This window comes from Oncorhynchus gorbuscha, linkage group LG09, assembly GCF_021184085.1.
Source record: "Oncorhynchus gorbuscha isolate QuinsamMale2020 ecotype Even-year linkage group LG09, OgorEven_v1.0, whole genome shotgun sequence".
Classification (NCBI taxonomy): Eukaryota; Metazoa; Chordata; class Actinopteri; order Salmoniformes; family Salmonidae; genus Oncorhynchus; species Oncorhynchus gorbuscha.
In genome coordinates, this window is record NC_060181.1 from 18,435,523 (window position 1) to 18,449,252 (window position 13,730).

Here is a 13,730-nt window from a genome sequence, read left to right on the forward strand (position 1 = left end):
ATGGGAAAGGCTTCAACTATTACGGAGACATCTAAATTCTATAGAGATGCATCTGCAATGAGACCCAGGCATTTTTTTTGGAATGACTACCATGCACTCTTAGAAAAAAAGGTTCTGGATAGAACTGAAAAGGGTTCTATTTCTTGCTTCATACTGTATATGTCACTGAACCAAAATGGATTCCATATAGGGAACCAATTTCAGTTCTATATAAAACATTAATGGGTGCCATATTGGAAGCAAGCATAGTACCCTTTTTGGTTGTATCCAGAACCATTTTTTTAAAGAGTGTGTCTTGGCCAGTCCATAATGACGATACAAGACTGACAGATAAAAACCAATTAGTTCCTAGGATTTACATGCAACTTTGTCTATGTGCTAAAACAATGAAAGAAATTGGTTACTGCTTTAAGAACAATGTTTACAATTAATGTTTTTGTTTCCCTAAGAGCTTTCTCAAAAAAAGTCAAACATATTCAAACGTGTTACTTTTACATTTTCCAACTTGTCCATTTCCTTTTCAACCTGATTTCACAATTAAATCTGGACAAAATAACTTTTCTGAACAGGCTTAATTATTATTAAGGCCATTTATATAGAACTTGAACAGTAACAGTCCCTGCTATTAGTGAAGCCCCCGAGAACAAGATCTAAAACCTAGTGAGCTGTGTCCACATAATGGGAATACGGCTTAGAGCACTTATAAAAGAACGCATAAAGATGATAATTGTTCGTTATCAAAATACTGCAGCTGATTATAATGATACCAAACTGAGGGGATGTATGCATTGGGACTACTGCAATATACCATTTCCGGTGCTATCTAAATTCACTATAAATACAAAAATAATATCACAACAATATCTTTCCGGCCATTTTGAGGAGTTTGGGGTTAGGCGGATAGGGGAAACAGAAGAGGTATATCATGGGAACAGAGGAGGCTGGTGGGTAGAGCTATAGGAGGATGGGCTCATTTTAATGGCTGGAATGGAATAAATGGAACAGCATCAAACATATGAAAACCACGTTTGACTCCGTTCCAATTATTCCATTCCAGCCATTACAATGAGCCTGTCTTCCTATAGCTGCTCTATAGACTCATAGATTTTTTTTCCCACATTTTGTTACGTTACAGCCTTATTTTAAAATGGATTAATATTTTTTTCCCTCAGCAATCTACATATAATACCCTACAATGACAAAGCGAAAACAGGTTTTTCTACATTTTTGAAAATGTATTTATATATAAATATATAAAAAACGTATTTACATAAGTAATCAGACCCTTTGCTATGAGACTCCAAATTGAGCTCAGGTGCATCCTGTTTCCATTGATCATCCTTGAGATGATTCTACAACTTGCAGTCCACCTGTGGTAAATTCAATTGATTGGACATGATTTGGAAAGGCACACAACTGTCTATATAAGGTCCCCCAGTGCATGTCAGCGCAAAAACCAAGCCATGCGATCGAAGGAATTGTCCATAGAGCTCCGAGACATGATTGTGTCGAGGCACAGATCTGGGGAAGGGAACCAAACATTTATGAAGCATTCAAGGTCCCCAAGAACACAGTGGCCTCCATCATTCTTGAATAGGAGTTTGGAACCACCAAGACTCTTCATAGAGCTGGCCACCCGGCCAAACTGAGCAATCGGGGGAGAAGGGCCTTGGTCAGGGAGGTGACCATGAATCCTATGGTCACTCTGACAGAGCAGCAAAGTTCCTCTGTGGAAATGGGAGAACCTTCCAGGAGGACAACCATCTTTGCAGTGCTCCACCAATCAGGCCTTTATGGAGAGTGGCCAGATGGAAGCCACCCCTCAGTAAAAGGCACATTACAGCCCGCTTGGAGTTTGTCAAAAGGCACCTAAAGGACTCTCAGACCATGAGAAACCAGATTCTCTGGTCTGATGAAAGCAAGATTGAACTCTTTGGCCTGAATGCCAACCGTCACGTCTGGAGGAAACCTGGCGCCATCCCAACGGTGAAGCATGGTGGTGGCAGCATCATGCTGTGGGGATGTCAGGATCAAGGGAAAGATGAACGAGAGAGATCCTTGATGAAAACTTGCTCCAGTGTACTCAGGACTTCAGACTTGGGGCGAAGGTTCACCTTCCAATAGAACAACGACCCTAAGCACACAGCCAAGACAACGCAAGAGTGGCTTTGGGACAAGTCTCTGAATGTCCTTGAGTGGCCCAGCCAGAGCCCGGACTTGAACCAGATGTAAAATCTCTGGAGAGACCTGAAAATAGCTGTGCAGCAATGCTCCCCATCCAACCTGACAGAGCTTGAGAGGATCTGCAGAGAATGGGAGAAACTCCCCAAATACAGGTGTGCCAAGCTCGTAGCATCATACCAAAAATTCTCAAGGCTGTAATCGCCAAAGGTTCTTCAACAAAGTACTGAGTAAAGGGTCTGAATACTTATGTAAATGTCATATTTCAATTTATTTGTCAATTTATTTATTTCTAATAAATTTGCAAACATTTCTAAAAACCTGTATTTGCTTTGTCATTATGGGCTATTGTGTGTAGATTGATGAGGGTAAAAAAACAATTTGATCAATTTTAGAATGTCAAGTGGTCTGAATACTTTCCGAATACTGTACCAATAAGAGTGATCTATTGTGAAGAGAATACGAGGGATCCTTGGCGAATAGGAGGGAGATATACTGTTACAAAGGTAGGATTACATGATGATGGGTAAGAGAGAAATTTGATAAATAGGACTACATGTGGAAAGATTGGATGAGAGAGCAGTCAAACAGTAGCACAATGGCAAGATGCATATGGCCAATGATAGGTTGGGAGATACCTCAGTCAAAGGTTACTAAGTGACTCTGATGTCCACGAAGTGAAGTGATGTCCACAAGTTAAATGATAGGGCGAGAGATGTGTCAATCAGAGGGTGGATGGTCGGTCAGAGATGGGAAACACAGGTGAGCTGTCAGACTGTGGGGTCATAAAGCTCGACGCCAGACGAGGGCAGGTGCAAATGTCCACCGGTCACACTGGGGAGCACAGAGAGGTCTGGTAGGTTGCTGAGATGAGAACGCAGATCCTTCCGTACCTGGGTCACCCGCGCCAGCTTGCGCTTGTACTCCTGAAACAACAAGAATAGATGTGAGGAATAATGTGACATTTTTTTGTACATTAGAATTGGAGTTGGATATGCTGTTCAATTGTTAGACATCATTTTGGAGTTCACTGTAAACCTTGTAGCTCATTGTGAACCTTGTAGCACAATGGTTCGGAAAGGGAGGATTTACAAAGAAACTTGGACACATCAGAGTAAACTGACATTCAATCATTTCCGTTTCATTGTGAACCCCTATTTACTTTTATAAGTGGCTAAAATATAACATTTTGAATGAAAAAGTGAGTTGTAAGTGGTCTTATATTATTAGTGTGTGTTAGTATTTTGTTTATTTTTTTTACTAAAAATCATCATCATACTACATCAACCTCTCACATCAGGATCACAGAGGGATGGCAAGGTAAATATTTCTGAAGGACCTTTACTATAAACATTCCGTCTTTAAAGGTGTGAGCTATGAAATCCTTTCATTACATTTCAAGTCACAGAAATAGTAGTGTTCGATCCATTCATTTATTTACTACAGAGAAAAACAGAGGCGTTTCCTTATCTCCTATTTTTAGAGCAGTGTGACTAATCTAAATATTCAAATAAGCATTAAAGCCAAATCAATAGTACAGTATGGGAGAAATGCAACCTTATAGGCAAGTCAAGGATATGCTAAGGCCTGTAACCAAGACTCAGTTTGACAAACAACCCCTTAGCAATTGAAGTGTCAGACTCCCCTTCGCTAGCATTGACCCCGTCATGTCGTTAACCCATAGCCTCAATGTGGGGGAGTAAAACCACCCTGAACCCAGAGTACAAGGTGAGCCAGAAAATAGTCAAAGCCAAAAGACCCATCACTAGAAGGCATGTGTTCAGAACTGGTGGTGGACAACTCTAGTCCTGGGGAGCTGCAAAGTTCCGCTTTTTATTCCAGCCAGGCTAACACACCTGATTAAACTCATTGTGGTCCAAATTAATATGGATTACTTTTATTATTACAAGGGATGATTTGGTGTGTTAGTGCTGAGCGGGATCAAAATACTTCCCATACTGCAGCCCGCTAAGACCAGAGTTGCCCACCCCTGGTTCAGGGGCTTGACAATTCAAATTGAGAAGAAACCAAAATCATATTTGCAGACCAGTAAAAAAAAGATCAAACTATGAATATCATTTACACTTGCTGAAAATACCTTCAATGGCATTTTAAGTACCCCAGTATGAGTAAGAATATTATTTTGAACTTCAGATTCAGTTTATAACACTCTAGCCATCTGTGAATGCACTTCATTTCAAATAAATGGACAAATGTCACATGGGCCTGTCTCTGTGCATTGTGTGCATTGAGTTTCCAAATGTTTAAGAGGCATAAGACATTTGACTCATATTGTACATTTGAGGCTACTGTTAAAGAGTACACATTTTAATAGCATTCAAGTACATTTTTATGATGTAGTTTTTGTGTTATTTTGTTGAAGTCATGACCTCACTGACTATTTGCAATGTAAAGTATCTGTTCATCAATGACTACCAAAGCTGGGTTTAAAAAAAAATGTTTTAGTTATCAAAAAAAATGTATGTCTTATGTAATAACATAGCAGGTGAAGTTTGATTGTTTTTATGCTAAATATGTATTTAATATAATGACACTCAAAAGTAAAGTCAATCAAATTGGACTGGAGTAATGCAATGTAATCCCCACCAGTACAAACACAAGTAGCATCAAATAACAGCACTCACAGATTCAGTTTTAATTTCTCATTTATTTTTCTTTATTACAAGAGAGATTTGTTGAATTGCAGATACACTGCAGATACAGAGACCAGGAGACGTGATCTTGCTCAGTTCCTGTGGGTAAAGGCTGGACAGTTAAGCATTCAGCAATTACAAAACAGTAAATTGTTCTCCACAGTGTATTAGAAACCAACGGAAATAGTGTGTTGTCGTTTTGCAAGCAATTGGGTGAGATGTCATCTTTGCTAAAGCCTTCAGGTCATGAACTAACCATGGGGGAGGAAGACACCACTGATAAGTGGAGAGAGGCGTAATGACTTGAATCCTATCTTGAGGTAAACATGTAACTCAAACCATGGTGCAAATCTCCCATTGACAATGTGGGATTTGCATGAAAGGTCCAGTTAAGCATGTCTATGTCAAGTTTAGGAAAGGCCAAATGAGTTTAAACTGAACAACTATTTTGCCCCATGGATGTTTTCTTTGGCAGGGCACAGAATATTAATATTCTTCAGAAGAGTTGCTTTTTGCCAAGCACTATTTTGAGCATTCTTTGTTCAATTCCATTGGTGAGATGCAAAACATACCATTGGAAAGGGTGAAATGATACAGGGCTACAAGAGGAAAATACATGCTACAAAAACAGAAACACACAAAGAATGAATGAAACAACATGCGAGACAGACAGACACAATGAAGATGGAGAATGATAGAAAAGGGTGTGTAGTGAAAAAAGAAAGGTGATTATTTACTTCTAGTTTCTGCTCGTTCTGCGCCAGGCCGTCCCTCTGGCTGTGTAGAAACAGGGTGAGCGTCCGCGTAAGCTGCCGCCGGTCGTCGATCTCCGCCGCCAAACGGCCGCTGAAGTCCGCCAGCAGCATGCATGCCTCCTCCACCAGTCTGGACAGGCGCTCACCCTGCTCTTTATCTGAAACACACAGAGGAGGGGGACAGAATGGTTGAATGGTTCATTGGGGCACATCTCATCCAACATTTGAGTGTCTTCAATGATGACAAATGATATCAAGCACTGGTGTGTGTGTGTGTGTGTGTGTGTGTGTGTGTGTGTGTGTGTGTGTGTGTGTGTGTGTGTGTGTGTGTGTGTGTGTGTGTGTGTGTGTGTGTGTGTGTGTGTGTGTGTGTGTGTGTGTGTGTGTGTGTGTGTGTGTGTGTGTGTGTGTGTGTGTGTGTGTGTGTGTGTGTGTGTGTACACACACGTTTTACTATACTTGTGAGTACCAGAAGTCCTCACAAAAATAACAAACCAACTAAAATTCAGAAGTGGGCACGTTTTGCCGGTCCTCACTTGTAAAGGGGCTATTTTAGCCTTAGGAGTTAGGGTTAAGGTTAGAATTAGGGTTATGGGTCCAATCAAGTATATTAAGACATACTTGTGTGCATGTGTGGGTCCAATGAGCATTGTTGGGTAAATTACATCCCCAACCTAACAGCCCTTCATCAGTTGTGGTTGACTGAGGTGGGACTTATCATGTGATTGAGAGATTTGTTAATTGTATGGCCAACTAATGTACAATGGGCTCTATTTTCGGCCGGCGTGAAGGTGGAGCTAGTGTTAAAACGCAAGTTATTTTGCAATTTTGTCATTTAAAAACTGCCGCACTGGCATTTTCCATCCCAAACGCCAGGTACGGCAATTTACCTGTCTTATATCCGCTCACTGAACGCTCAAATGGAAGGGGTGGAAATATTTGAGGTGTGTCCTTAAAAACATGATCCAAGTTTCTATTTTCAAGCAGTGCTGATAGGATACTCAAATATAATGTTTGAGAGGCGTAGAACAGTGATCTGACATTCCCTTTCTATATATGCATTGTAGGCAGGCCCACATTATTTTAGTCATGCAGGTCCCGTTTTGGAAGTGCCCCCCGCCCACCGTACGTGTCCATACCATCATGAAAAGAGAACCTTGGTGAATACCGGTGAACCTCGTATTAAGAAGTTATCTGTAACCTGCAAGAATTGCTTGTTTTCTGTTTACTATGTTCAAAACCCAAGCCTGCCCATAGGCCTACTATAACTAAGGCTGGTTCAACAGCAATGCGTCTCTTTTTTATCATTACAGTTTACATTCATTCATTGTTGTAAAGAAAAAGATATAACTTTTATTACAATCAAAAACAAAACAAGCAGTATTATTACAATGATTCACCTGGTTTTATGGTAACAACGTCCGTGGTGCACATGCAACTTCTGGGGATGTGAAAATGTGATCTGATCTGTAAGATGTTTCCGATTATGTTCATAAAACATAGGCCTATTTGGGAGCAGTATAACGTGAGTGGACATCCTCCCTTTCTCTTTATAGTGGATCTTTGTCCAGCCACTGTGAAACAGTTTGGATGTGTGTTAAACTCTCCATAGTCTGCGTTGTTTTAATATTATATACCCACGGGGAGAAATTATGGTGCCTATTGTTTTGTTTAGAACTTGATTATAATTACTTGTTCTCTTTGTAGGCCTTATCAATAATGCATTTAATCTTGTTTTTTTACTATGTTTAGTATGTCCATGCTCAGCCATAATGCAATTTACAGTAGGCCTAGCCCCTATTTCAGTGTCTCAGCTATTGTAGCCACTTAGAACAATGTGGACTGCAAATGGCTTCATGTTAACTATTTAGCCAAGATTGGTCTAGATTTTGTTATTTAGTTTCTGTAAGCCATTTAACAAACTACAAAACGGACTAACATTGGAATTGGAGTTGATTCCAATGCAATACATAAAAGACCATAAATACACAACTTGAAGCAAACCACATATTTCGCCATGGCGCACATTCTGATTGGCCAGTGAGGCCTCGACACACTCACACCGTGTTTATTCATCAAAACCCAGCCCTTTCACTCCAACGCCAATTGTACGTGAAAATAACATAAATATTTCTGAAGCAACCCTGAACATATAGCGCTACCAGCGGCACTTAGATTTACAATTGCGTTAGGTTTGTTAAAATAAAGCCCAGTATGTTTAACAACATATATTTAACCTTTTATTTAACTAGGCAAGTTAGTTAAGAATACATTCTTATTTTACATTGACGGCCTACCCCGGCTAAACCATCCCCTAACCCGGACGACGCTGGGCCAATTGTGCGCTGCACTATATGGGACTCCCGATCACGGCGGTTTGTGATACAGCCCGGGATCAAACCAGGGTCTATAGTGACACCTCTAGCACTGAGATGCAGTGCCTTAGACCGCTGCGCCACTCGGGAACCTTACATGTAAAACAACACATTACACTGCACCTATATGGTGTATGTGACAAAACATTTTGGGTTTGTTTAACTGACTGTAAGTAGTATTTATATGTAGCATGGTGTCTGTCTTTGTTTTTCCCAGAGAACAGCACAAACACGGTCCAGTCACTTCCAAAAACTAGGCTATACACACAGCTGGATCAACTGCACCCTGTACACCACCCCTTCCTACAACAGCATTCTCTGGAGCATGGCTGACTGTAGCGAATGGGAGTGTGGAAGAGGTGTGTGCCAGGGCCTACCTGTGATCCTGTGCAGCAGTGACGTGTCCTGCACCTCAGCAGGCAAGGAGGAGATTCGCTGTCGCAGTGCTGAGTCCCCAGAGGCTGCATTCTCAAGCTCCTGCAGGGCCCGGATTAACTCTGCCGTCTGACGGGGAAGGGAGGGGCAGGCAGAGGAGAGGTAGAAAAGGAGAGAAGAAGGGGAGAGTGAGGAGAGAGAGAGGGAGCAAAGTGTGAAGGAATGGGAGGTCAGGAAAATGGAGAGGAAAGGAGAAGGAAGAAATGACAGCGATGGGTGATAAAGGAGAATAGTCCCACATTGCAGTTAGAAAGTAGGTCAACCATCTAAAACAAAGAACTAACAAGGCAACTTGTCTTAACAAAGCCATGTGACTACTAAAACTATTAAATTACGTGGGATACTAAGAGGTAAATGCAATGAAAAATAACCTCTGTTTGGTTAAGTTAATCTAGCCATTACACCCCCCTGTGAGGGGTTGGGTTGGCCTGTACCTGTGGGGGCTCCGCGGGGGAGCTTTGGGAGGCCAAGTCCTGGTCGTCCAGTTGAATCTCCTCATACGGCCTCTTCTTGGCCTTCTTCTCTCCCACTGTGGAACATGTATACAGGGTGAGAGATCATGGGAACAGAGAGAGATGGAAAGAAGATGGCATGATACTATTTCACATCCTTTATTGACGCTCACGTATGTGAAGTAATGACTATGGAATGGCAATACCTCCTGTAAAGCATACTATTTTTTCAGATCAGAGTAGATGGAGGAAGGGACAGGGGAGAAAGCACCCCGTTTTCAGACGAGGAAGCCACTGAGCGTGGTGAGACAAACCGGAGGTGTCTTGGTTAGGAGGCTACTTACACAGGACGTGTGAGAGCTGGTCCAGCAGGTTGTTCTCATACACAGCCCTCTCCTGCCAGATGGACAGAACCCGACCCAGCTGTTTCTTACAGGGGTCCTCTCCTTCCCTGCACGCACACATACACACGTCTAATTTCCATCAACAGGCTCATGCCCCAACTACTACTGTAGGGAAAACAGTGGGAGACAGATTTAATTGTGCATCTCACCCCTCACCTGGACACATGTTTGAAGGCATCAACAATGACAGGAGCAAAGTCCTGGGTGAACTCAGGTCCTTTCTTCTTGCTGTTCTGGATGACGTCATTGGCGAGGTAGAGGAAGGTGAGCTTCCTGGATACCTTGGCTGCAGACACAGATCAGTCAACTGTGGGAAACTGATTTAGAGCAGAGTTAAACTATACAAAGCCTAGTAACACAGGCAAGTGTCAACAAATGCATCTGCTAGGCTTCAACTCAGTATACCTTTCTTAACACTCAGGCATACTACACAACATTAACTTAGAGCCCACTTAGGCCTTAACATGTAAACACAGGCTGACTATAAGAGCAGAAAAGTATGACGCTGCATAATATAGCCTAATTTACATAGCCCACACATAATGCAGTTGACAAACAGGTGTTGTTATATAGCTCTATCGTATGAGGAAGATCTGTCTCTAGGCGAAGAGGGGTTTTTATTTCTCCAAGGCTAAGCAAAGAAACACATGCTTCTCCCTGGTTCATGTATTGAGATAGCAAATCAACCCCAAGTGACACGACTCCCCCCCTGTACACACACACACCATGGTGACAAGGAGCCCTTATGAAAAAGAGGACCTTTTAGGAACTGCACACCACTTCTAATTTAAATCCCAGCTCCATTAATGCGCAAGAGTCTATAAAGAGGACCTAGATGTATCCTTCGCAATGGCTCACAGCTTTGATGTACCAACACTGAACTGTGAATTGGAGGTTTAGACAATCACTGACTGTACACAGCACAAAATCAGACTTTGTAGCTGTTCGTAAGGACTTGAAGCCAGAGATAGCCCTTTTTGTGATGTGTGGTTAGTGAGCATCAAACACCAAGCGCAGGGATGACAACAGAAAATAAGAAACCTAGAAAATGTGACCACAACTCTGTCCACGAGTCGGCTACAGAGAACCCTCCAGGGCAGAGAAATGAGATGACATCCGATGCTATTCCCAGTCCAGAGAAGAGTCAGCAACTCCCAAAATACAGAGGGCCAACTGGGATATCATTAGGCCAAAGGAAAATATAATTTACCCAAAGGAAAACTGAGAGCATGCATCAAAGTACCACTTCCTACCAACTAGCTATCACACAAGCTCAGACCTCATACATTTATATCTATGCAGTAGGCTAGATAAGATAGACAGGTACCGGTAAGTTAATGTCATACACGACAGATGGGTTTTTTAAAGCTTTATTTGACCAGGTATATTGATTTTACTAGGTAAGATATATGCCAATGCAGATTGTCCTATTTCCTGGTACATGTTATGCACATTCAACATCTGTGATCTGATCACCAATTTCACATGGCAAAACACTACAAATGACCTGAGCTCAATCAACAACAAAAACATTAAAGCCACCCTGCATCTTTCTACACGTCAATTTGGAAGATATAACATTTTCCCAAAGGTATTCACACATTGAGACCTTGTGGCAGTGTAGTGTGAGAAATCCTTAGATACAAAGTCACCCCCCCCCCTTTAAGATTTAGATGCACTATTGTAAAGTGACTGTTCCACTGGATGTCATAAGGTGAATGCACCAATTTGTAAGTCGCTCTGGATAAGAGCGTCTGCTAAATGACTTAAATGTAAATGTAATGTGTTTCTAGGTCTTCATTTTATTGTGAACTTTTATTGGCAAAGCAGGAAATGCAGGCCTAGATGAGTAAAATAGGTAGACTAATGTCACTGTCACCCTATTTCACAGATATAGCCCATGGCTCATGTGCAGCGATGCAGAGAAGTTCGTGTATCGGCACTTTATGGGCAGGTGCATGCAGCACACACAAGCTAACTGCATGTGTAAACGATGATGGGCAGCAATGCTGACCCTTGGTCACATGTGGATTAGCTACCTTACCCTGCTTTTAAATTGAACATACTAGGAAATGTCTGACAGTGAAGTAGGGTCCCAATGCGAAGGGCTCTTTAGCTGTAACAAGACTGCCTGGTTTTAGGTCTCAAATGACTAACTAGTAGCTACTGCCTTCTCGTTCACTGTCTGAGCAATCACTCCAATGACGTAACTTTGATATACAAATTAGCTAGGCAGTCCAACTAAATTTCAACTTTACAAAAGATTAGACTTGTGAGCTAACGTAGCTAGGTGGCAGCGGAGTGGCCTGAATGGGGCCTCGCATCAGTCTAGTTATCCATACAAGCAAAGACCTTGCTTTGCAGGGTGATCGTTAACCTCTACACTTGAATGTAGACATGCCTCCACCGTGTGACTACCCCACCCTGGTACTGTAGGAGGAGCGAGCTAGCTTGCTAAACAACTAAAGTTAAGCTAACTAGCTAGTTAGTAAGCATTAATAACTACACTTTAATAACTACTAAAAAAGTATCTAGCTACAGTAGCTAGACGTCATTTAAATTAGAGAAAAGTTAATGGCATATCGTTCGCTAACTAGTAGCTGACGTTAGTTGGGATGTGGTGTGAAAGAGCTGGCTAGCTACACTACAGTAACATTTGCAAGTAAACAAACATAACATGTTATAACGTTAGCTACACTTAATAGACGGGTTACGTTCATTCCTAGCTAACTGAACAAAACTTGGAGATAAATGTTATTATTGAATAATATAGTTTAGCTAGCTAACATTACCTTTTTTCAATTCGTTGAACCAAACGTTGACGATGGTCTTCGAGTGTTTTCTATGATGGATAAGCCACAGTGACAGAGTCTGGACACTTTGTTGGGAATTGCTAAGCTCCGATAGTTTCTTTTCCAAAGCTGCCTCTGAAAAGGCCGACATGTCAACGATAATGTCAAATAATGAGAAAATAGTTTTCTACCAGATGTTGGATGCTAGCTAGGTCATACAGCTAAGGTTAGCAATCTACCTACCTAGCTAGCTAGCTAGCTAGCACTCAATGTGTTGTGCAAAAGCTACCGCCCTGTGACTACCGACGGACGCAGGGTCATTTGTGTCTGTTTAGAGTAAAATGTATCTAAAGTATACACCACGGTTGCCAGGTCTAGCTAAAACGTATATATACTAATGACCTCTGAATACCCTCCCACAAAATTGTTTTTTCGCAGCAAGAGGAATTGCCACATTTGTCCATTTAACCATTTTTCTATAAGCAAATTAAAAAGGAATATCCAAGTAATTTTATCAACCTAGGTTAAGAAGCAAACTTCGGTGTACAATTAAAATAATAATTATTGCAAGTTTAAGAATATGTCGCAAGAGAAAAGATAAATCACACTTACTAAACTCTCCAGATCATTTTCCATCAATGGATGTTGATTTAATTTGTTTTGACAGTTATGATTCTGCAATAAGGCCCGAGGAGGTGGGGTATATGGCCAATATACCACAGCGAAGGGTTGTTCTTAAAGACATAGATAGCCCTTAGCTGTGGTATATTGGCCATATACAGTGCATTCGGAAAGTATTCAGACCCCTTGACTTTTACAGTTACAGTAAAAGTTACAGTTACAGCCTTATTAAAACATGTATGAAAGTTTTTTCATTCATCAATTTTAAAAAACACACCCCATAATGACAAAGAAAAAACAGGTTTTTAGACATTTTATAAAATAAAAAAAACTGAAATATCACATTTACATAACAATTCAGACCCTTTACTCAGCACTTTGTTGAAGCACCTTTGGCAGCGATTACAGCCTCAAGTCTTCTTGGGTATGAAGCTAAAAGCTTGGCACACCTGTATTTGGGGAGTTTCTCCCATTCTTCTCTGCAGGTCCTCTCAAGTTCTGTCAAGTTGGATGGAGAGCCCCTCTCCACAGCTATTTTCAGGTCTCTCCAGGAATTTTCGATCGGGTTCAAGTCCAGGCTCTGCCAGGGCCACTCAAGGACATTCAGAGACTTGTCCCGAAGTCACTCTTGTGTTGTCTTTGCTGGGCCCGAGTGGCACAGCAGTCTAAGGCACTGCATCTCAGGGCAAGAGGTGACACTGGTTCGAATCCAGGCTTAATCACATCCGGCCATGATTGGGAGTATTTTTATTTCAATAGGCATAGGCTATTGACTAATATCTGGGTTTATAATTGCAATTCAACTTTGCAATGGTTTGCTGAGCTAGATGCAGGTAGCCTACAACCCCTGTCAGGCAGACATCTCATTTCAGGGAAAAGTCCACAATGAAACGGGCATTAAATGTGGAGAATGATACATTTGCTATAGAGCTGTGACCACGATCACAATTGATGACTTCCAATTTAATTAACCAAATATGGCCATTAACAATGGCATAATAACACAAGGCTACAACAATAAATGAGTTATAGGCAATTTATTAAAACCGCTTACCAGCTCC

General features: G+C 41.5%; 1 protein-coding gene across 2 annotated transcripts; it reads right to left on the reverse strand.

Moving 5' to 3' along the window:
- Window positions 1-2,223: 2,223 nt before the first annotated feature.
- On the reverse strand, window positions 2,224-12,470 carry LOC124043231 (regulation of nuclear pre-mRNA domain-containing protein 1A-like). 2 transcript variants are annotated; one of them, XM_046361573.1, is made up of 7 exons: window positions 12,049-12,463; window positions 9,413-9,542; window positions 9,197-9,303; window positions 8,835-8,929; window positions 8,343-8,469; window positions 5,573-5,748; window positions 2,224-3,107 (listed from the first exon to the last, which is right to left on the reverse strand). In XM_046361573.1, exons 1-7 carry the CDS (start codon window positions 12,197-12,199, stop codon window positions 2,952-2,954), a joined length of 942 nt encoding a protein of 313 aa, XP_046217529.1. In that variant the 5' UTR covers window positions 12,200-12,463; the 3' UTR covers window positions 2,224-2,951. The 2 variants fall into 2 exon arrangements, with proteins under 2 accessions (XP_046217529.1, XP_046217530.1); XM_046361574.1 differs by lacking the exon at window positions 2,224-3,107 and adding an exon at window positions 3,126-4,934 and having other exon boundaries at window positions 12,049-12,470.
- Between the last annotated feature and the right edge of the window lie 1,260 nt (window positions 12,471-13,730).

Coding starts and splice junctions, on each gene's coding strand:
- LOC124043231 (XM_046361573.1), bottom strand. CDS start 12,199: ATGTCGGCCTTTTCAGAGGCAGCTTTGGAAAAGAAACTATCGGAGCTT. Junction 8,930..9,196: donor CCAGCTCTCACACGTCCTGT/GTAAGTAGCCTC, acceptor CATGTTCCACAG/TGGGAGAGAAGAAGGCCAAG. Junction 8,470..8,834: donor CCCCCGCGGAGCCCCCACAG/GTACAGGCCAAC, acceptor CTTCCCCGTCAG/ACGGCAGAGTTAATCCGGGC.